The sequence below is a fragment of the Vidua chalybeata genome, chromosome 22 (assembly GCF_026979565.1).
Source record: "Vidua chalybeata isolate OUT-0048 chromosome 22, bVidCha1 merged haplotype, whole genome shotgun sequence".
Taxonomy (NCBI): domain Eukaryota; kingdom Metazoa; phylum Chordata; class Aves; order Passeriformes; family Viduidae; genus Vidua; species Vidua chalybeata.
Genome location: NC_071551.1, coordinates 7247541 through 7271166, shown reverse-complemented (window position 1 = coordinate 7271166; position 23626 = coordinate 7247541). Strand labels below are relative to the sequence as shown.

Below are 23626 nucleotides of genomic sequence, written 5' to 3'. Positions count from 1 at the left end.
TAACTCCTGGAAGAAATGCATCTGTATGATCCTGCCTGGGGACTGACTTTTGAAATGCCTTAGGAGAGGAGCACTGCAGGTAATCCTCTGTGTGCTGCTCCCCAGCTGTATTTCCAGTGTGTGAGACAGAGATTACAGTTTCAAGAGCTACTGCAGCAGTTTGCTTTGAATTTGGGAGTTCAAGGAGTAAATAAATACCAACAGCTTGGACGTGTTGTGAGCTGTGTTCCAGGGGAGTCAGAGCAGAGTTTGGTTCCTTAAACCCACAGGGAATTGTGCCTGGCTTGTGTGGGGTTCAGAGCAGCCAGCTGGGGCAAAGGATTGTGCACTAGGAAATACCCCTCTGCTGGCAGAGGATAAAGTGTGAGTGAGTGAGCCTGGCCACAGAGCATGGAATGAACTTTATTCTTCCACAGGAGATCAGTGGGCTCAGGCATCACCCCCTACCCGCCATGGCCCCCTAAGAACAGCACCCACTGCCTTCCCCTGGCTCCAAAGCAGCCCCCAAGCACATCAGTCACTCCTAAATATCCTGTAATGTGCTGCTGGAACGGGGAGAAAAGACAATAACAACTCCAGGAGACAGATGCACTCATTTTGTCAGTTTTGTTTCCAGCCAGCTGTAAAAAAGAAGCAGTGCTTGATTACCGGGGCTTTTTTGCTGCTTGGTTTTTTTTTTTTTTCATGCCAAGGAAGACTCCCAGGAATTACAGAGATGGTGGAATAAAGTGAGAATGGGGAGCTAGAAGAGAGGCTGTGCCATAGGGGAGGTGAAGCAGTTTCTGCATAGAACTGGCTCTGTAAGCAGAAGAAACATTTAACATCACACGTTGAAATCTGCTGCATTTGCTTCTGCTTTGTTTTTCCATTCTGTATCTGAAGGGAGAAGACTTAGGAGTGTGATAGAATTCAGATTGTCAGGACAAAAAGATGCTGGTGATTACTTCTAGGTGAGGGTGATGTCATTTTGGGTGAACTTCTCCCGTTTTCTCCCAGCACAGGGAAGAGAGGATTCCTGTTGTGCAGGGTGCCAGGAGGGCTGTAAGTGTCAGCCAGAGCCCTGCACACCTGCACCACGGTGGATTTATGGATATATGGCATGTGGAGGGCTTCCTTTCCCTGCCAAAAGGTGCATTAATGTCTCCTGTATGTGGAAAAGCTGTGAAGTGCTCAGGCTTTGGGTTTCCTACTCCTGCTGGGAGGAATAAGGATCTTGCAAGGCTGGGATCCCCCTTTGTGGTGTTTGTGCCTTTTCCCTGGAGTCAGGGCTGCATCCTGCAGGGCAGAAATCCAGCCTTCCTTCCCTTCCTGCTTCAGGCTGGGTAAGAGGGTGCAGGTGATGCCCCAGCAACCCCTGAGTGATCAAAGCAGATTCCACAGAAAACCTCCTGCTTCTGCAGCTCTTTTTTTAAATCCCAGAACGGTGCCCGGCGTGTTTCCTTACGATTCAGCTCTTCCAAGGTTAAGTTTGTGCATTGCCCTTTTCTTTGCAAACTTGGTGAGCTGGGGAGGTGTAAGTGAAGGAGCTGCTCTCAGAGTAATTGCTGCATTTGAGAACTTGGAGCCTTAAGAAGCAGAGTGTTACAGGAATGATGACAAAATCCCAGCTGCTGACAGTCCTGGTGCTTGGGAAATCTTCCTGACTGCTCACCTGGGATGGGGAGCACTGGCAGGGAGGACTGCTTGTTTTACACTACCAACCTCCTGTCCAGCAAGGAGAGATCTGGCATGAAGAAGGTGCTGGTAAGTGCTTTTATTGCCATGCTGAGCTGGTTTGTTCTTGGGTGGAAGAGTTGAGCTGATCCTCCCCCTCCCCCAGACACTCTGTGGGCTCCCTTTTCCCTTGCAGTGCCCCTGACACAAGCAGAGTGATTTTGTAGGATGCCTCCAGACCCTTCAAAGAGAGGAGAGCACATTCCAGGTTGTAAACCAGCTCTCTGCTCCTGCAATCTGAGAAGTCCTCCCTGGTGTTTAACCCAGAGCCTGCTTTGTGCCTCTTGTGTAAAGCACCAGGACATCCCACAGGAACTCTTGATTTATTTTGGTAACTCTGCCCTTCTCTGTGGTTCACAAACCTCTAATGGGCTGTGAAGCTCCAAGATTTCTGAGTTGAACAGTAGAAGTTTTAAGAACCTCCTCTACTACATGAAAGACTTAACACTTTCCACATGCTGGGTTTTTGGATCATGAAAAGCTGATCTCCTACAAATAGAGTTTGTAAAGCTGAGGCATCCTGGGCCAGGGCTGCTTAATGCTGTTGTGAAATTGGGGGGAAGGAAAAAACTGTAATGAAAACTCTGGGCTTTGGGCCAGCAAGGAAGATCTGATACAGTGAACGTGTTTCTGTTGCCCTTTGTTACTGTTGAGTTTGATTAGCTTTGTTTCTGGTAAGTTTGATTACAGTTCTTTTTTATTTTTATGGCTAAGGAGGGGATCTTTGCCAAAGCCCAAGTCTTTCATTACCTCAGTTGCAATGAGAGGGAACTGGAGAAATAAATCATGCCACCTCCCCAACAAACAAGCCAAAGTAAAACCAAAAGAAACCCCACTAAGCTATAACCCAACCCTTTTCTCTCTCCCTGCCCTGTTCCTGCAGTCTGCTACTTTCCATCTGTTATTTTCCCTTTCTGAAGTTGCTTTTAGGGTTGAGGGTGAATTTACTTTGTGCAGCAAGTTGTTGCTTTGCCTGGGCAGGGCTCTGCACCTGTGGTTGTTGTGCTTCCCTGCAGCTTGTCTGGCTCCTCTGCAGTTCTCTGTCACACAGACAACATTTCCTACATGCATTCCTTCATTGCACTGCAGGAATACAGCTGGAAAATGGCTCAGAAACTGGGAGAACAGAATGGACAGAAACAGGAGAGGTTTGGTTTGGGCCCTGGTTTTGCTCTGCAAAACATTGTCCGTTGAGATGTGATGAAAAATACGTGCCATAAACCTTGCACAGTCTGGACTCCAAAGGAGCATATGGAAAAACACATTTCTCCTGCTCCCCACTGCTGGAGGAACTCCAGGCTGTGGAACAGGACCTTCACCTTGCTGTGGAGAAGTGACAGGGACAAAGGCCTCCCTCCCTCAGTGCTGTGCTAAAGTTGTATTGATTTAACAATTCCACCTCGTGTTCTTACTCTGTGCCACTTGATGGGAGAGATTCTTTTTCTTGTTGCCTGGCTTTAGAAAAACATTGCTTTTAGAGCTTCTGAAAAGAAATTATCTGCTCTCTGTGGGCATAAAAATGCCCTTCCTATCTGCCACCTATTTATGCTGTATTAAGGTTCATAATGGTTTTGTTTCAGACAAACCTGTGTGTCTTAAACTTGGAAGACTTTAAAAATGATGCAAATGATTTTCAGCTAAAGGATGAAGAGGAGGGAAGTCTTGATGGATTTGAGTAACCAGCACTGCCCAGGAGATACTTGGAAATCCTGCATTTGACTTTGAGAAGGTTTTATTTAATAGGAGTGTAGCTGCTGTAGAGAAACAGGGGCACCGTGAGCTGCTGGTTGTGGTTGGGAGTGACCCCCCTGCCCCTCTCTTCTGGCTGTTTTCCCACGGAACACATGAACAGAGCTGCTGAAGGAAATCCACGGGGCTGCTCCGTGTGTCAGTGAAAATCCCCCTCCGGCTCCCACCTGATCCAGTCACTCCTTTATAGCCCTCCTCCCGTGTTTACAGTCCTGAGTCACAGCTCTGCCCTGCTGGCATTTACAGATTGCAACGGCACGAGTTTTCATTGCTGCAGCAATTAAGGAACACGTAACAGATGCTGTGAATCACCTCGGAATTGCTGGGGTTAGGGCTTTGTGTCTGCGCCAAGGCAGCGTTAAGGGCTCACATTTCTTGGAGTTGCTGAAGTTCTGCTTTGACCTTTTCAAGGGATCTTACATAGCAGAGGTATGGGAAACGTTTAAAAGTGAGTTTGGCGTTATGTTTGACTGCTGTAGTTGTCATCTCTGAGCTGAAATTGTGGATGGGATCCTGCAGGCTGTGGGTAAACAGCGTTTCTGGTGCACTGCTCAGTCTGGGTTTGCCATTCCATAAAGGTCACGTCAAAATGAGGGGAAAACCCCAAAACAAATCAGCAACAGCAACACAAAACCCAAACCCAGACTAGCAGGGACTTAATATTTTAGAAGTTCTGATTTTTCAGGTATTTCTGCTTCAGTCTCTCTCCAGCAATGCATCCCCTCTCCTTCAGCAGCGAGAGGAGCCCATGGTGTAATTGAATTCCCAAACACTCTGCTCAGTCTCCTGCTGGAGTTGTAAAGTTGCTGTGTTGGCAGCAGGGCTGCTCCTGAGGAGGGGCAGTTTCTGGAGTGGGGATAATTCTGCAGTTGTCTCTGTGCAGGTGGAGCAGGAAATCAGGGGATGGACACTGATGGATCTGCTTTGCCTGACCCTTAATGAGCCCTGCAGGGTGTGACAGGTAGGACAGGGCTGGGGACACCTGGGCCAGGCAGCTCCCTGAGGTCATTCCCCCACCTTGCCAAGGTCACCTTGATGTGCAGGAGAGAGTGGGGATTTCCCTTTGTTTGGGAAGGGCAGCAGGGAGTGCAGTCAGGGAATGCTGCATGCTTTGCAGCTCTGCTCCCCAGGATCTCTTGCCATGGGATACCTGCCCTGGGAGATGCAGGGAAAATAACCTGCACCTTTGAGCAGAGCCGAGGTGCAGCCAGTGCTGAATTCCTCTGGTGGGCTCAGAGCCCTTGTGCAGGAGGGGCTGAGCTCACCTGAGCCCACACCTGCTCCAGGCTCATGGGCTGCAGATTTTCCTAAGCCTGCTGAGGAACCAAAGCTCAGCAACCCCTGCCAGTGAACCAAGCCAGGGCTTTGCTAGTGTGTTTGACAAGCCCAGTGGTTTCACTTACGAGCCCACTCTGCAGTAGCACGTGTGTGATGGATTAGGGAAACAGAGGAGCACAAACCTGTCCTGCTGCTTTGGGGCTCTCTGGGGGAAGCCTGCTGGCCAGGGGTGGAGCTCAGCTAGGAGTGGGGGTTTGGAGTATAAAATACACCAAAATAAATGCAGCCACTGCAAGAGCTTAGCTGTTCTAATTTGGTTATGTGTGATACTCACTTACAGACCTTTTTCCACTTCTAATGTGGTTTTGAAAACTTGCATTTTTGTGGGTGCTGTGGGAACTTCTGCCTTTTTGAGCTCTGGTTATTGGGCGTTTTCCTGCTCAAGGTAACTGCTGTGACTGACTGTAAGGAAGTAATTTGTATTAGTTGCAGGTTTGTTGGGTTTTTTGTTCGGTTTTTATTTGCAAGGGGTGTTTCTTTGCATCTGCTCCCTCATCTCCTACTCTTTTTTAAATGTTTTAGTATTTGTCTAGCTTCAAGTGTAGCTCCAACATCCCCATTTCACTGGAGTGTGAGGGTTTGCAGCGCTGCCCTCCTCAGCTCCATCAGGATTTACACAAATGTCACGGGAGTTGCTCCCTGCTTTTCTCTCCAGTGTTGTACATGGATAGGTGGGAGTGGGTTCAGGCTCCTGAGTGATTCTGCTCCCCCAAGCTCCTGTTTTCTCCCTGGGGTGCTGCTCAGCTCTGCTGTCACAGATGCTCCAGAGCTGGAGGTGCAGAATTCCTCCTCCCTGCAAAGTCCCATTCCCGGCAGCATGGGCTGGGAAAGGCCCAGAATTCCCAGGTACTGTGTGAGGGAATTTGACATGCTGGAAAGTAAACACTCCAAGAATCCTCACATGCCTGAGCTGCCTGTCAGGTGTTTGTGGAGCCTCTTGAGCATGTTTGTGTATGAAAGATCCATGGGACATTTTAAAGAGGTGGCAGTGCTGCTGTGAGAAAGAACACCGGAAAAATTCCACTCAGATTCCAGGGGTTTAGTGCATCTTTTTCAGTGTTTTCCCTTTTAGTTTTATCATAGGTACCATTTGCATGAAAACATGGGTCTTCATTTGCAGCTTTTGTTTCCTTCCCACCCAAAGGTGCCACTTTTTGTCCTGTTTGCTGGGTAGCAGTTGCTGACAGCAGTATAGGCCCAGGGAATCCTGGTTATCCCCACATCCTATGGGAACGGGCTGAGTTCCAGACTGATTTCACACGTGAGGCCTGAGCAATAGAAATAATTAGAGAAATTGCCTGTTTACCTTACAAACAACACCTGCAAGGATGGACCAACACCAGATTCTGTGTCTTAGCAGTGTTACTGTGATGAGTTTAATGAGGGGGAAAGCAGGAAGGTTGGAATTACTTCTGGAGTGATACATGAGACATTCACAACTTCCCCTGTGCTTACATGTGGGCAGATCAAGCATAGCAAAGTGGGTTTTTTTAAGGAGAAAATAGCTTTTGTGGTGTGTCTTTCACATGGCACGGGGTTTCCTTTGCAGAGCTGTGTGATGTCTCAAATCCCTGTGTTTGCAGGATCTGTGCCTTGCTTGTGGCAGCTGCTTGGTGGTTGGATGTGTTTGTAATTAAACAGGAGCTGGCATCTTGAGTCTGTGTTTTTGCTAAGGCTGTGAAATTTGGGGGTTGTGGAGGGTAGAAGCAGCTTAGGAGAAGCTTTGGCAGGACCAGGATGGGTGGGGACAGGCAGGAGAGGGGAGCTGGGGGTCCCCAGGAAGGTTTGTCACAGCATGTCACCGAGCCCTTCTGAGGCTGGACGTGGTGGGGCAGCGCAGGCAAACCCCTCCAGAAGGTACAAGTGCTCATGTCTGCAGGAAATGCTCCTTGTGCCCTGCCTGTGGCTGTGTGCTGAGCTTGGCCACGAGCCCAAGCGCCGTGTCAAGCACTGCTCCTGTTTCACAAATGGAAATCTTGCTCAGCCGGAAGGGAAAATCAGAATGTGTCCCCCCCAAATCCACTCTTATCACTCCAGTTTCCATACATGCACATGGCAGCCAAATCAGCACCCTGAACTTCCGTGTCAGGCTTTTTTCCAGCACTCTGTTGTGCCTCTGGGTCTCTGCATCTTTCTGAAGAATTTATTTAGGGTGTGATATTTTGCTGTAGTCAGTGAAATCCAGAACAAAATGAAACCTTCTCATAGATGAAAGCTGTTGTGCTTTGTCTAGGACCACAGGGTGGCTGGTTTGTTTGCAGGGGAAGTAAACCTGTTTCAGAAAAAGTTTAAAGAGAAGAATGCAGTGGGGAATTTTGGCTATCAGGGATGAAGCAGAGCAGGAGGTTTCTGTGTGCAGTTTTGTTTGCAGGCAGTGCACGGGTTGGAGATTAGTATTCCAACACTTTGAGAAACTCTGTGGCTGCAGCTTATCAGTTAATAACAGTTTGTCCTTCCAAGAGCCCCACAAGTGGAAACATCAGCCGGGCTCCCAGAGGAGGAGGCCAGCAGGTGTTGATGGAACATGTCCCTTCCTGTGGGGTTGAAGTTCCCTGTTCTGAGGGCTCCTCTCCTGGGTTCTGACACCTCAGTGCTGTGCTGAATCCGAGCTCTGATCAGACTGACCCCTCCTGCCACGCTGGGCAGTGGGACAGCACATTTCCCTCTCTCAGGATTTCTCATAGAGCAGCACAGAGAGAAAGAGAGAGAAAACAATTTCTATTTCTGCTCCTTGTTTTTCCCATGTGGAATGTGTTTGGAGAATTGTTTACCTGGGGTGATTGCTTGGATTCTGGTGAGGATTTTTTGGGTCTGATGGCCAATCCAATCCATCTGTGGCTGCACTCTCAGAGAGGGTCACGAGTTGTGAGTAGTTAGATATGATAGTTAAAGTAGGTTTGTAGTTCTACTATCTTCCTTTGTATAGTATATTAATGTATTATAGCATAGTTATAATGAAGAAATCATTCAGCCTTCTGAACTGATGTTGGACATCATTATTCCTTCCCATTGGGTTCACCTGCATTTTACAGTTCAGGGCAGGGGATCAGGGCTGTCACCTCTGCCTGTGGAGCTCCCCAGAGTCACTGTCCCTGTCCCCAAGGCTGCTGGCACAGCCTGGCTGGCACAGGGGAGGATTCCTGGGTTCCTTCACGGGCAGACCCTGCAGTGTTTGTGTGAGGAGAGGGCTGGAGAGGAGGGCGAGGGCTCTGGCCTGAGCTGCACTTCCATTTGCAGGAGCTCAGGAGTCGGAGCCCTAAGCCATGCCCCAAATTCCTGCTGCCCTTTTCCTCTACCCCTGATTGTGGGGATCAAATTCACCTTCTGAGGGAGCAGCTCGGATTAATGTTTGCTGGAGACACCAGGGCGGAACAGAGCTGGAAAGAATTGGTAATTTCTTTCACTTCTGAGCTCACTGTATAGGTATTATAGTGAGCTACAATGAATTGCTCTTCCTAATGCTGCTTTACAACTCTTAGCTTTGTCTTCTAGTTACATTTTGCTTGCTAAGGATTTTTCCTGACAAAAAGAATTTGAGACTGGAGGGAAGCAACAATAACTGAGGGATAAGCAGCTTACGTGGCAGTTCTTTGTGGTTTGGGGGTGGGGGGTTGCTTGATGTCCTGCTTCAATATTCCTCTTTTCTTACATTGCTCTGATAAACAGGAAAACACTGAAACACCCCTCAACCTTCCACACTTAATCTAGAAAATCTACTGGTTTAGGGAGCTGTTCTTGGAGAGCAGCAAAAGGAAAACAGCTGTTCAGGGAGCAGATCTGAGAGGAGCAGAGTCTGTTTAAAATCAGGGCTTAGTGACAAGGAGTGTGCTGAGAGGTTGTGTTTGCTGTGTCCATAACTCAGGGCAGGAGCCCGTCCTCCCTCACCCTCTGTGCCTGGTGAGTTTGCAGTGATAAGCTGCTGGCTTGTCTGAGCTCAGTTGATACTTCCCAGGTGTAAAGTGGACGGGATTCTCCCTCCATCTGGCCTGCTCAGATGTTGGACATCCTGTGCTAGTGATTTTTATTAAGAGGTCACATTCTGTCTGTCTTCAGCATGGAATCAGAGGGGTTGATAGTTTCCATCGTGAAATAACCAGGTGTGAGGACTTGTAAAATTGTTGTTTCCAGGAGATTAAATCTTCCCATTCCTCATTAGCAGGGAGGATAATTTTACAGAGATTGTCTCCTGTATATAATTACCAGTATTTTCTGATTGCTGCTGTATTTGTAATAAACTCTCAAACCCCAGCAGCTCCCCCTCGGGTCACGAGCTCGCAAAGGAGGAAGCTGTGGCAGGGAGGGGAGTGTGTACATTTGACAAGCCAGGCTTTGTGTGATTCAGCACAGATGTGTTTGGAAAACCTAAAACATCTGGTGCGTGCAAGTGTGGAATGCAGGTCAGTGGTCAGACCCATCAGGAGTTCAGACTGTGCTGCTGCTGGCACCCTTGCCCTGCTGGTGGTGTCACAGGACCAAGTGGACCTTCAGTTCTGATTTCTGCATTTAAATAAAAGCACTGACACAATGTGACATCTGAGAAACAAGTGGCTAATTCTTCCTCACCTCTCAGCTCTCCTTGCCCTGTCGAAAATGGAAAGTGGGATCAAGGTTTCAGATTCTGTATTTTTTGTTCATTTGAGGTGGTTTTGTTTCCTTGGTTTTGCGGTGTGTTATCTTCTCAGTGTGCAGCACCTGGTAACACAAAACCTGCCAGTATAATGGATTCTAACTTAACCTGGGGAGGCCAGGAGACAGCTTCCTGCAAGGCAGCAAACAGAAGCAGCAGCTCTGATGAACAGGCAGGCAGTCCTTGGCAGCCTGTAGATGTGCAGGATTTACTGTGGCTGTTCCAGAGAGGCTGCAGCAGATGGAACATCTTCCAGCCCATCCAAAGTGCCCCAGAGGTGCTGAGGGATGATGAGTTCAGCCTGCTCTGCCCACACAGGGACCAGTGGGTGACTTAAACTGGGCCTTGGCAGGTGACTGGGAGCTCCTGTGCTCAGTGCTGGAGGCTGCTCAGGTGAGCGGGGCCAGGAGTGCTCTGCCAGGGGAAATCACCCCTGGAAATGCTCTCCTCACATCAGCAGGACGCCATCCATCTCACGTGGGGAATTTGCAGCTGGATGGGGGAATTCCCTGAGCTTGGGGTGCTGGTGTGGGTGGGGGGTTGTTTTACTGCCCCTCCCCAGTACTGCAGTGAGAGAAGGCCAGGGTGAGTGTGAGCTGCAGGCCAGTGTTTGCCCATGGCCCTGCAGGGTGTGTCACCCCAGCCAGGGCTGCAGTGATGAGACTTCTGATCCCAAGTGACACTTCCCTGGGAATGGGTTGGTTGAAATACCAACCGGAATTATGGCTGTGAAGTACTCACTGAGCAGCAAAAAAAAAAAAAAACAAAAAAAACAAAAAACAAACAAACAAAAAAAAACCTCACAGTTATAGCTCAGGAAGGGTTTTGGTGATTTTAGTTTGAGTCTATTTGTAAAACTGGCATGAGGAAATAATGAGAATATTTTTGAAGTAGTAAAACTTTCTTAATTATTACAAAACTAATTTCAGTTGTTGGGAAACAAATTAGCATCTGTACACCTTCCTGGGATGCAGGGGGATTAAGTTCCCTGCTGAATAGCAGAATTAAAATTTTAATACTTTGTTTAAACAGGAATTATGACAGTAGACAATGCTCTGTCCTTGTGTTCTGAGTGTCCCTTTCTCATGCACATGCACAAATTGGCCTTTCACTTAAATTAATGAAAGCTGACATGCAAACCACAACAACAGGCAGTCTGGGTGGCAGATGAAATGACCAAAATCTGTCGATATTTTTTTATTGGCTTGAGTAGCTGATGGTTCTGGATGTGGTTCTCAGCCCCTGTGTAAAATCCTTGGAGCAGAGGAGCTGCTGTGGCTGCAGGAGCTGTTCCCATTTCCTGGCAGCCATTACGTGCTGCCAGCACAAAACCAGTTCTTTCTTAACAGTCCTTTCCGAGGCTCAGAAATGGATTTTCCTCCCAGCCACTGTCATTCAATTATCACCTCAGGAAATGCACAGATATAACTGATGATCCCTTTCAAGCATCCTGCGGTTTTCCACTCCTCCCATCCTTCATTTCCCTGCCTGCTCCAGTCATTAGATGTAACATTGCCCATGTATATTTTATAGGGTGACCCTGACGGCTGTCGCTTTGAGGATGTGCAGAGATAATAAGATTGTGCATGTAATGAAGGGCAGATAAATAGAAAAATGTTTACAGGATGGAGTGTGGTGGTTGGAAGTGCTTTATGGCTTCATGGCTGGCTTCTCACTGACACACCCCCACAGGAGCCACGGCTCCCTTGGCTTCCCAGTGAAAATGGGATGTGTCTTAGGCTCTGGGAAAGGTGGCCAGCAGCAGGGAAATGGGGTTTTGTTCCTCAACCTGAACTCCAGCAATACCCAATCAAAAAACTTAATTATCGAGCTGGTGCAAAAAGAGAGTGCAGTTAAAGGGATAATTGGCACCTCCATTGAGCAAATCCTGTTCTGGGTATTGTGCTGCTAAATTCTCATTGTAATTCTCAGTATTGATGGGGAGGTGGAAGTGGAGTGGGAGAGACACAGTCCAGTGCAGACAATGCCCTGAAAGCTTTCCTCAATCACTGGCATCAATTTATCTGGGTATTTATCCCACTCTCCTTTTTGTCCTGGTGTGTGAGTTCAGCTCCTGAGATCCTGCCCTGAACCAGAGGCTGGCAGGGAGATGCTGCCTGGGCCAGCTGTGAGCCCGGCCCTTTGATGTGGGCTGTGAAATGGAACAGAAGCACTGCTGGCTCAGGAAAGCAGCACCTCGTGCCATCTTTCAGAGGCATTTCAGCTCAGAACCACGCTGAGCTCATTCCCTGCCCTGTGTGTGTGCTCAGGGGTGAGAACATCCCAGCAGTGCTGCAGAACTGGGCTGTGCTGCAGCTGGGCAGAGCTGAGCGCTGTGTGCAGCACCAGAGGCTAAAGGTAAATCATTGCAGGTAAAGGTGGTCGAGAAAATCAGGATTTCTGACCCCAGGCACGTTGATAATGCAAGTTGCAAAGGGAAAGCTGGGTAGAAAATAAATACTCAGCAAATGTGTATAAGGCTAAGGTCCTGAGCTGTCCCTGTTTTGATAACCCCGAGGTGGCTCCAGCCCCAGGGACGTTCCTGGTGACCCTGGCAGTGCTGCACAGGCCTGGGGAGCCACCACTGCTAAGGACAGGCTCTAATAATTAATAATGGATGCAGCCAACAGTGTGTGAGTTCCTGTGGGGATTGGGAACTCTGTTGATTAACAAAGAAGAGTCTCTGGAGGAAGAAGCCTTAATTACAAAAGCTTTCTTTCCATTCTGGCCTGATGCAGAGGGGGGCAGCAGCTTTTAACTGGGGCTCAGCCTTAAAACAATGCCCCAGTGTGCTTTGCATTTGTTTTGCAGAACTGTTTAAGCTGGTACTTAAATCCCTAAAAATGGAGGGGGAAAAAAGAGTTGTTTGCATAGCGAGGGTAAGTTCCATAAAACGTTAATTATCTTATTTGCTGCCAGTTTGTGCAACCTTAATTACAAACAATGAATAAGTGAACTGCATGGAAATGGCGAGTTAGATGTGGCACAGAGAGAAGTTACTGGTGTTTTGTCGGGGATAGTTTAGATTTCTGTGTGGTTTGCTAAAGCCATACAGGCAGGAGTGAAGCAGGGATATCCAGCTGTCAGAAAGAGCAGAAGGAAGGTGAATATTGAGCACTCGGCCAGTCCTGTGCTTTACGAGGCTGGATAAGGCTGTCCAGCAGGCCTGGCTTGGAATTGTGAAGGAGTTTCAGAGGCTGTCAGTGTTGGAGCTGCTCACAGAGTTGGGGTTAATCAGCACAGTTGTCCTTCCCACTCAGGATTGATCTCAGCCAATTTATAAATCTTCTGTCTCTTTGTTTCCCCACACCATAAAACTTCAAAAGGATGTGCTGGGACTTAATTTGTAAAACTTCATTGACTCTCTCATCAGATGGAAGATGCTGTACAGTGGTGGAGTGTTGCTGTGTTACTGCAGATAATGTTTGTTTCGAAGGAGAGATTATTTACATCCAGCTCATGTATTCATTTCCTTTTTGCCCCCAGACTCTGCAGTCCCTGCACTGACTCTCTCCTCTGACAGCGATTCCATTACTCACCCATTATGTGGGAGAATTAGTAGGAGCTAAGAAGGGCAAATGCATTCTCCTGGGGCAATTACAGAAGTGTGACCTGCGTGTTTCACACACAGTGGAATTATTCTAGTTTCTTCACTGCTTGAGGAACTTGGGAGTGAAATCTTCAGGTTCCAAGCTTATTTTAGGACTCCCAGGAGTGCCCCAGTTCCCTCAGGACCCGTGGCAGCTCTTCAGACAGAATCCTCATTTGTAGGAGAAGGAGCTCCCTCTTCCCTGGTGAGTGGAGGACTGAGCAGGGTACCAGTACTCATTTAGCAGAAACAATTAGAAAGCAGAAAGCTCTATCTGACTGCAGGTTTTTTCCACAACAAAATGAAATCCAGAAGATGCAGATGGAGCCTCGGCTGGGTTCCCAGGAAATTCTGTGACTGTTCCTGTGTTGGGAGTAAATTACAGCATAAAACCCAAGGAGTCAGCCTGGGTTTGTTACACACCTGTCTCCTCTTTGGAGTCCCACTTGCCCAGCCTGTTTGCCAGGAGTTTCAAATAAAAAATGAGACCAGGGAGCTTAACCTTGCTGTGTGCAGGGCAGGGAAACAGTGGGGGCAGCCAATCTCCCAAAACCGGAGGTGGAGTTCCTAGCAGGGGCCGTGGAGCCAGGGCTGTGCTGCCATCCAGGAGATAACAAAGGGCCAGAGGAGCTGCAAGGAAAAACGGCTGTACTTCTAAAATCTGCCAGAGAACCCAGACCTGCAGGGGATTCCTTAGAGAGCATCCCACGATTTTTAATGGGGTTTTTTGTAGTGTTAAGTAAAATATTGCTTGGTTTTTAAAAGCCTCTCTTAAAACCTCAGTAATGTGTTCGAATATGCAGGATTCCTGTGCACCCAAGGTGGACATTAATCAGTGCTACTGAACAAGCTGCTGAGACTTACTGCTTAATTAGAGCATGTGCAAACCTATTTGTCATGGCTGGCAGAGGCAGCGAGCCCGAGCTTCACGCTGGAAGGACGGCCAGGTCCAGCTCCTGGAGCTGCACACAGCTGCTCCTCTGGGCCCTGCTGCACTTCACAGTCCTTCAGCTTGTTCAGAGCCAGGCAGGAGTTCCACCTTGTCTCTCTGTGCTATGGATCCATAAGGAGGACCAGCCATAGAGTCATTAAGGCTGGAAAAGCCCTCCAAGATGATCGAGTCCAAGCTTTAACCCAGCCCTGCCATGGTCAGCACTGACCCGTGTCCCCGGGTGCCACATGCACCTGTTTGGGGAGCTCCTGCAGGGATGGTGCTTCACTTCACCCCTGCCCTGGGTGCTTTGGGATGGATATTTTCAGTTTTGTCTCCTAACAGTGCAGGGCAATACCCTGGGTTATTCTGTGAAGCTTTAGGAGCCAGACTGACCCTGCTCAGGCTCGGTGTGCCATGATCCAAACCCGTGTCCTGATCCTGCCCTGGAGCAGATGCAGGGAGCCAGCCTGTGCCAGAGGATCCACTGGAAAAGGGAAGCACTGGAGACTGGTTTTACTGCAGGACTTTACAAGAGTATTAGCTAAATTGAGTTGACTTAATAAAATCTTGGAGCATTCCAGAAAGATTGTGAATTCATTAAGGCCACAGCTGGACAATCTGTTCCCTCTGCTCTGCCATGGCTGGTTACAGCCATTGAGGAGTGCTGTCATTTACCTTTTCTCCCTTTTCTCTTTCATTACTGCAAAGCTATTCCCCTCCCCCATGATTTTTTTTTTTTCCCTGTCAGAGCTCGGCTCTGGGGAAATTAAACAGCAATTATTGTGTTTGCTCACTGTGTTATACCCTAACAGATACTTGAAGGGAAGTTGGGGTGTGTGTGATTGGCTTGCACAGGAGCTGTCGGAACCCTCCCGTCCAGGGATGCACACCCAGCCTTAATCCTTTGTTTACCAGGGCAAGCCTAAACACAAGCACGGGGCTCAGCTCGGGTTGTGGGGTTTACAGTTGAAAACCACTGATAAGAAGTGGAAAACCGGGGCTTGCTGAGGTGGAGGGGCTGCTCTGGTGGGGTGATGTGCTTGAGGAAGGATGGAGCTGGCAGAACACACAGGTGAGAGTGAAAAGAGTGGGACAGGCAGGGGAGAGGTGGCCCCTGGCAAGGACAGTCCCCTGCTGGAGCAGCAGGGCTGCCTTAGGCAGGTGAGGGCTGGGAGTGCTCCAGGTGTCAGCTGGAATGGCAGAGAAACCTCCCCGCCGTGAGCTCCTGCAACAGGGATCCCAGCCACATCTTCCTCTGCAGAAATAATCTGCAGAGGAGCTGAAAGGAGATGAAGTGTGACTTTTTTATGTGCACCTACAACGTGGGGTGAGATGGCCTTGGCAGGAGGAGGCAGGAGGCTCCAGTCGTGAGCCCTGCATGCATTTCAGAGCTGGTGAAAGCTGAACTGGTGTTTGTAGTGAGGAACATAATCCCCTCTGCCTTGTGAAACTTGGGAATGTAGGTGTTGTCAGGGAAATGTGGTGTGTTAAGAGCCTGAATAGTGCTCCTCATTTTGCTTTACGTGTGTTTGGGACAGTTCATCAGATGTTAGCATGGAAACATGGAGCTGTGTGTGCGGAAAAGAGGAGGTGGTGTATGGAGTGAAGGTGGGGCTGCAGGGACCCTGAATCCTGGAAGGGAAAGGAATCTTCTCCCCACAGGCTGGAAAAGAAAAAGCTGGGCCTTGCAGTTGGTTTGGGAGGGCATTAACAGCATCTTCCGTGGATGGGGCACGTGCAGTCACCCTAGAGGTTTCACCCTTCCTAATTAAGGAATAAATTGTATCTCGTTAAAGGGGTGTCACTCCCCCCCAAGCTGGGCCAGTCCAGTGGTGACAGAGGGATGGCTCAGGCTGCTTTACCTTGGCTTTACTGTGTGTGGCAGCAATAGCCAGCCTGCACAGAGCAGCCAGAGGACAAGGACAGTGTGTTTGGAGCAGCTGGCCCGGCCCTCCCCAGGCTGGCACAGCTCAGGGATGTGGGATGTGCTGACTTCGAGACCTTGTGGTGAGGTGAGGTGAGATCACCGGGAACAAAATGATCATTACAGGCCATTCATGTCAGTGTTCATGCCTCTCTGTTTGCTTGCAAGCAAAACCAGCAGCTAATTTGCAAGGCAGCCTTTTGTCCCAGGGCCTTTGATCAATGCTGGCCTGTGTTAATGTTTCAGGAGGCTATTGATTTCTGCAGCAGCTTTTGTTCCTGAATTTATGTGCCCTGGCTTTCAGCAGCACGCACTGTGCATGTTTGATTAAAGCTCATTTGACTTCCTTGCAGTGAGGCTGGAAGCTGTTTTTGCTCCCTGTTTGGGGAACCAAAGCTTGCCTGACTTAATCCTTTGTGCTCCAGCCTGTGCCACCCATGCAGCCACCAGGATGGTGGGTGTGATCCTGCCAGGATCACATGCAGCAGTCAATCCCTCAGGCAGACAGTGGCATCCTGGGGAGCCAGGTGGCCGAGGGCACCTTGCATGGAATTCTTTCAGTGGGGTACCTGTGCAGTGTTTCATTCTGTGTGTGCTCCCCCTCTGACTTCTCTTTCTCCCAGAGCCCTTTACTGAGTGCTGCACTCGTGCAGTCCAGCCACGAGCTGGAAGTGCAGAATATTCTTTAGTCCTTTACTCTGTCCATTGTAGCTGGGGTAAAACTGGTTGTTGAATAAATAGACTTTGACTTCATCTTTATCCGTGTGCAGTTGTGACTGCACTTCTGAGCGAGTCTCAGGGGGAAGAAGCATTATGGCCACGAGGTTGGCATTTTCTATAAATATCCACCGTTGCTTTTTTAAAGTTTGGTTTATGATCTGCATGTATAAGTTGTTAAACTTCCCTTGGGACCTGATGGCTTTGCAGTGTGTAAATGGAGCTCTAATAGGTTCCCATTCCCTATTTTATGATGGGAGGAGAACAGATTGCTTCCTACTCTGCTGTTGCCATGTGTCAGAGGACACGTTAATTCACTGACATAAAGACATGGGATTTACTGACCTGCTCCTTGGTGCTGACACCTCAGATTTGATACAAATGAATTTATAGGTAAAAAACGACTGGTTTCATTTGCAAGAGACTTTCTGCCTGTGCAGAGCATTGCAAAAGCCTCCCTGCAGAGCCCAGCCTGGCTCCTGGCACAGGCATATCCCCAAGTGGACAAACAGCTGGCCTGGGTGGACTTTGAGCCCACTTAATGGGCTCAGGGAAATGGTATTTCTAAAGCAAACACGTGCAGGGAACAGGCAGGAGCAGAGCAGGGTGCTGGGCTCAGAACTCCTGTTCTGCCATTCCTTATGTGCTCATCACCAGGCAGCTTCAGATCCTCTGCAGGAAACACGTTTTTAACATTTTTAGTAGGGCTTTTGTCCTTCAGAATCAGGAATTGTAGGTAACGTTTTGCCCACTTGCTCCTCCTCACCAGCCATCACTCTGAGTATGTTATTTTAATATATAACACACAAACACAGTTCAGCTCCATGGTGGGGATCAGTAGCATCATCCCAGTCTGTGGCAGCACAGATTAAAAATGATCTGTTCTGCCTGTTGCCAGAATGTGGTCGTGTTCTTTCTTCTGGGGTTTCTATTTTTAAATTAGGCACTGGTAAAATTCTTAAATGTCTTAAATGTCAGCAGTTAATGTCTAGAACAACATCCTCCCTTTGTCTTTGGAGTGTTTCAGTGGTGCAGGTATTGCTTGTGGCTGTAATTGCTTGTTTGGGGCCCTGGGGAGGGTTTGGATTCAGGCAGGGTCGTTATTGGAGTTAACTCCTGCTCTGCCCGGAGCAGGGGCTGCAGGATTTCCCCACGGAGGCAGCAGGCTGAGGTTATTTGATCACATAAAACACAGTTCAAAGAAACCCTTTTTGTGGGCAATTCAGGTATGTTTGTTCTGATGTTGATTTTTTTCAAGGGGCTGGTTAGAACTTCTCCATTTTTCTCTTGCAACTTGAAAGCAACAACACCTTTTACCTTAGAGGCAGACAAGTCGCCAGGAAATGATGGGGTTTCAAAGTAAGAGAAAAGAGATTAAAACCACATGCTGTTCTTTGGTTCAGCGTTGCATCCGCAGGTTTGAATGGCAGCTGCTGCACTTCCTGAATGTAAGCCAGATTCATTATGCTGTGAAATTATCACTCATTTCTCTAGGTGTGCTCTTCTAACTGCTTAATTAATTTAGATGTGGGTATATATATTCAAATTAAAACACGATTTAGTGTGGTAGGGTTGTGTTACGGTTATAGGCTTGTTGTTGAACATGTTTGTACTCAAACTTTCAGCTCCTTACGCGGGGATATTGAACAATACCCGTCTGTGGAACGGAGGTTGACAAAATGGCAGAGTCTCTTTGGGCTGAGCCTTGTTCTCTCTGTGGGCAGCAGGAGCTGTGGCAGCTTTGGGGTGGTTGTCAGAGCTCGCAGGGCTGAGGAGCAGAGGTGGCAGGGGATGCTGACAGTGACACAAGGGCACCCTCTTCTGAAGCACTGCTCACCCGCAGCATCCAGCTGGAGGCTGGCTCCTGGGGCTTCCCAGCCTCTTTCCTTTCCTAGGGGAGGAGTGAAAAAGCATTTATTTACTTATTTTCCTCCTCTGCAAAAGCAAGCAAAAAATAATGAGGGTTTTTTTTTTGTGTGTGTGTGTATTACCTGAATAGTTCTTTTTTTTGTTCTGGCTGAATTACGTCATGATTCTTCCTGGAAAAATCCCCGTGGGCACACAGCGAGCCAGGGGAGGCAGGAAGCTGACAGATCAGGTTTGCACGTCCCCCTAAGCCCCATGTTGTGTGTTCTGTGCTTGCAGGGGGAGCTGATCACCTTCTATTACTACTGGAAGAAGACGCCCGAGGCGGCGAGCTCGCGCGCGCACCGGCGGCACCGGCGCCAGGCCGTGTTCCGCAGGATCAAAACCCGCACGGCCTCCACGCCGGTCAACACCCCCTCCAGACCCCCCTCCAGCGAGTTCTGTGAGTGCAGGCAGGGCTGGGCACTTGCCTCTGGGCACTTGGCTCTGGGCAGGGGCAGGAACGGTGCCGCACCTCCCAGGGGACAGCAGGGAAATGGAGTTCGGGCGGTCGCCCTCTCTGTTCCTGCACCTTTCTGCTGGCGTGTGGAAGGTGGCTTTGATCACCCAGTGATTTATGCAGTCCTTAAACATAAAAGCATCCCGTAAGGATGGAAGTGCTGCCCTGGGATTGGATTTCCCTACTCGTTTTCTTGGTGTGGTGTTGTATTTTCTCCAGGCTTATTGCGGTAATGGGAATTGGAAAGCACAGAAAGAAGGAAGGAAGTGCTCCCTGCCTTCGGAAGGAAGTCAGGAAGTCTCTTCCATCCTTGTGGGTGACCCCTACCCTCTGCTGGAGCTCAGGCTGTGCTGCAGCCAGTCTGAGGAGGAGCACTGCCTTGCCTGGGCCAGAAGTGTCTAACCCAAGAGCAGTTCCCCAGAGCAGAGCCTGCTGCATTGCACAGGGTCCATACAGGGATGGAAACCTTGGTCCATATGGGAGGGTTTCTTAGCCTGGAGGTTTAAGTCTTTCTAAACTCACGTGGCTCATAGAGAAAAGGGGCTGTGGAAGGCAGATTGGCAGATGTAAAAATGAACGTGGGCAGGTGGAGGATGTGGTGAGCAGGCAGGACACAGAATTCTGGCCAGGATAGAAGGGAAGGAGCAGGAAAGGGCTGGGAGCTTTTCCCTGCTGAACTGGTAGGATTTACTGCTGGTCTCTGTGTGCACAAGGAGTGAGGATCTGGACTCCACAGCTCACTCCAAGATACTCAGCATGTGAGAGCTTGTGGCTGGGAGGACCCATCCTTATGGATCTGACTGCAGGATGAGAATAAAAATTCATTTAGCAAAAGCAAGTGCTAGCCTGGGGTCAGCTCTGCAGTCAGGGTTTGAACACCTGCAAGTATTAATGTAGGAATCAGGGCAGTGGAACCCTGTGTTAATTTGAAGGGTAATGAGTTGCTGACAAATGCTGATGGCAAGTACTGGAGAATCTGTGAGCTTTAATCCATAAACTGTAACCTGCATGTACAAAACATCCTCTTGGAGCCTTCAGAAAAACAGTGTTCCTGCATCAAGGACTTCTCTTCTAATTAAAGATTTGAACAGAAGAAGCCTGAGGGCTTCCTGCTTGTGCCAAATTATAGCCCTGTTATGTTGTGAATTTATAGTGGTGGGACTAGTAAAATGCAATGCTCTCAAAAGGGAAATATTTACTCCTGAGGTGTTTAGAAGGTAAGATACAGCTTTTGTGATGCCTGCATATTTTCAGTGGTTTAGATGCTGCTTTTGAGCTCATAGATGTGTAATCAGCTATTTTTCCACAAAGGAAGGGGACCCTTTGCATATCCTCTTCTTCTTCAAAACATGACATTTTTGCAGTGTGAGTGTGCCACAGGTTTAAACTTTGAGTCCTGCAGTAAGGACAGGAAAGCTGGTGTTGGTTATCCCTTAGTGCCTCTTGTCCAAAAGAATCTCAACATGGTTTTCAAACAGGTCCATTGTATGTAAGCACTGATTCCTCCACCCACAAACACTTCTACTGCTGGGCAACAAAATAAAAACCAGAAAAGCCACTACAGGACCTGTTCATGGAATCTTGTAGGTCTTAAATATAGAATATTTGATTTTAAATTTGACCAGATTCTAGAGATAAACGCCTTCTCTCTTGAAAATTGTGGGTTTGGAACACAGCCTCTTGAACTCACCACGGATGGTATTTGAATGACAGCTTACCTGGAAATGTACCAGGTGCTGAATCAGAGGTTCCAGGAGTTGTATCCCTTGGCACATTCCTGGAATCCTCCTTTAACCTGCAGCGTGATGAGCTCTGGGTTTGCTCAGTTTGAAAAGTCAGAAATAATGGCCGTGCAAGGCAGGGTGGGCGTGGGGAGTCACGATCTATCTTACTTAATGCTTATTTTAGCCAAGTAGGAGGAAACAGAAAATCCTGCTGAGTGTTCATTTCCCATTTTCCTCTTTCTCCCACCCTCAGTGGACCTGAGCTCGGCCAGTGAAGATGACTTTGACAGCGAGGACAGCGAGCAGGAGCTGAAGGGCTACGCCTGCCGCCACTGCTTCACCACCAGTATGTCCCAGTCCCTGCTGGCTGCTCCCCTCTGCTGCTGCCTGGGGGGTGGGTTCAGCCAGCAGGAGCAGCTCCTGAGCTGGTACAGCTGTTCACAGCAGTGTGGGGGTGAATCAGCTAAAATATGCAGCGTTCCTAACAGAGTTAATCAGGCTTTGCCATTGCAAATTAATACTGCAGTGACAAAGGAGAACCCTGAGGTAGACGTTTAGACAGGAATAAATCTGCATAATCCATAATCTATGTAATCAATTTGTGACATAATGAATCAGTGTTGGGCTGTGACTGTCACACGCAAAACTTCCTGATGCTGCACCAAATCTCCTGTGCATCGGCCCCGTTCCTGTGGCTGTTCCCAAAGGTTGCCTGATGTTGGGGCATTTGCAGCTGAAAGTGGAAGCCCCAGAATGGGGAAGGAAATAAGAGGTTCAGAACTCACTTCTCTTGCAGAAACCACAGCTTTGAAGAATAACAGCTGCCTGTTAGGTCCCAGGTAGAGCAGATGAGGTTTCTTTCTGTGCCTCAAAGCTGTAGTTTCTTCAGCAAACAACCACAGTTTGTAGAAATTGAATATTGAGGATGTGCACTGGCACAGGACAAACTTTTCCAGAAGCTTCTCCATCTCTGTTACCCATAGAAAAGCAGCTGTTTTTGTAGCTGTACCCTTTTCTAACAATTCCCTGTGTTTGTGCTGGGGCTGGGGTGCTCTGTGAGTTGCTGAGCTGTTGCTTTCCCTGCCCCAAGCCTCCAAGGACTGGCACCACGGGGGCCGAGAGAACATTCTGCTGTGCACGGACTGTCGGATTCACTTCAAGAAGTACGGGGAGCTGCCGCCCATCGAGAAGCCCGTGGACCCCCCACCCTTTATGTTCAAGCCTGTGAAAGAGGAAGATGATGGCCTCAGTGGGAAGCATAGCATGAGGACACGGCGCAGTCGAGGCTCGGTGGGTTCCACCCTCTTGAGTGCAGGGGGTAAAAGGAGCCAGAGCCCTGAAGTGGCTGGCTCAGGGCTGTGCCTGCTCCTGCTGCATCTGTGTGTGCCAGGGGGAGCTTTGCTCAGGCTGAGGCTTTCTGTGCAAAAAGGAGATGGAATTTCCCTGCAAGCTGTGTTATTTCTCTGTGATGAGTGGCAGTGGGCTGTCACCATAAGGGGGCATGGACAGTGCATTACAGAGCCTGTGCTGGTACATGTCCTCCTTCCAGCTGCATCCTGTCCGAGATACACCCTTGGGAGGAGTTAAAGAAAATCAGATGCTGTTCATGTGGTGTCCTCATGTTACTGGAGTTAAAGCCTCTTCCCTACAGAGAGCTCTGCTTTGCCTCCGTGGTTGGGGTGCTCTGAGTTGTGACTCGGGTGGGGCACCAGGAGCCTTCCTGGGAGCGTGGCACTTGTGAGGGCTCTGACAGCAGCTCTGGGTGATTTATCTTGGAGTGGGGTTTAGCTGGCAGAAAGCAGCAGATAGATTTCTTTCCTTGCCCTCCCCTCTCTATCTGTCTGAACAGGATGATGTGACCATTGATTCTAAATACCTTGTGAGGCTCCACTCTTGGGGAGTGTTGGCTCCATTGTTTTTTTCGTAGTCAATCCTCCAGAAAACTGCCAAAATGGCAGGGAAACAGCATTAATTATTGAAATGTACTCTACTGATCCCTTACTGCATAGCAGGAGCACGCTGGAACTGGGGGTTTAGACCTTGGCCTTGACTGCCAACAGATGGAGTATTTTTAATGGAACATGGGGGTCCTCTCCTGCCTCAGGCACCCTTGTGTGTGCTGTGCATTGGAGCATCTTCCTAAATGCCATTTCTAACAGACACTGCCGATTAAATAATCAACACTTAATGCTTGTGAGTAGACAGATTAAGGGTTGGCCTCCTTTTCCATTTGAGTGCAGCTGGGCTTTGAAGGAAGAAGAGTAACAAGGCGAACCGCTGCAGGTTTTTGGTGCCAGGCTCTGCCAGGGGCGCGTTCCCCGTGCCCCTGCCGGGGCCGGGCAGTGCTCAGCTGGCTGTGTTTCCCCAGATGTCGACCCTACGCAGTGGCAGGAAGAAGCAGGCAGCCAGCCCCGATGGCCGGGCCTCCCCCATCGCCGAGGACGTGCGCTCCAGCGGCCGCAACTCGCCCAGCGCCGCCAGCACCTCCAGCAACGACAGCAAGGCCGAGTCTGTGAAGAAATCCACCAAGGTAACCCTTCCCCCTGGGCTCTCCTGCTCCCTTCTCGGGCAGGTACAGGAGGTGCAGATCACAGGAGGCCCGGGAATCTCTCGGTGACTCGAAAATCCCTGTGAGTGTGGGTAAGGCACAGGTGGAATGGGGCAGCCTTGAGCTGCTTTGTGCCTGGCCAGGGAGGGGTGGGGGTGACCCAGCCTCTGCAGTAGCCCCACATAACCTCAGTGCTCTCACAATAAAGTAATCCCTCCTCTTGGGATGCAAATGCAAGCGTTAAGCTCAGGGGAGTAATGCGGATCAGAATGCTGAATTTAAGACAAGTAGACAGTTTTGGGGATTTTTTGTAAGCAGTACTTAGTCTTTGTTTACAAAGGAGTATGAACATTTAGTAATTGAGTCTGCTTCTGTTACTGTTTTTCTGGAGGTGTATT

The 23626-nt window shown here is 49.0% G+C and overlaps 1 protein-coding gene across 4 annotated transcripts in view; it reads left to right on the top strand.

Moving 5' to 3' along the window:
- RERE (arginine-glutamic acid dipeptide repeats) overlaps positions 1-23626 on the top strand; it is a 173698-nt gene that overhangs the window by 140493 nt on the left and 9579 nt on the right. For all 4 annotated transcript variants that reach the window (XM_053963019.1, XM_053963018.1, XM_053963016.1 and 1 more), the window contains exons 12-15: positions 18737-18899; positions 20934-21026; positions 21771-21970; positions 23049-23210. In XM_053963019.1, coding sequence (XP_053818994.1) covers positions 18737-18899; positions 20934-21026; positions 21771-21970; positions 23049-23210 — 618 coding nt within the window. The remainder of the gene's footprint in view (positions 1-18736; positions 18900-20933; positions 21027-21770; positions 21971-23048; positions 23211-23626) is intronic.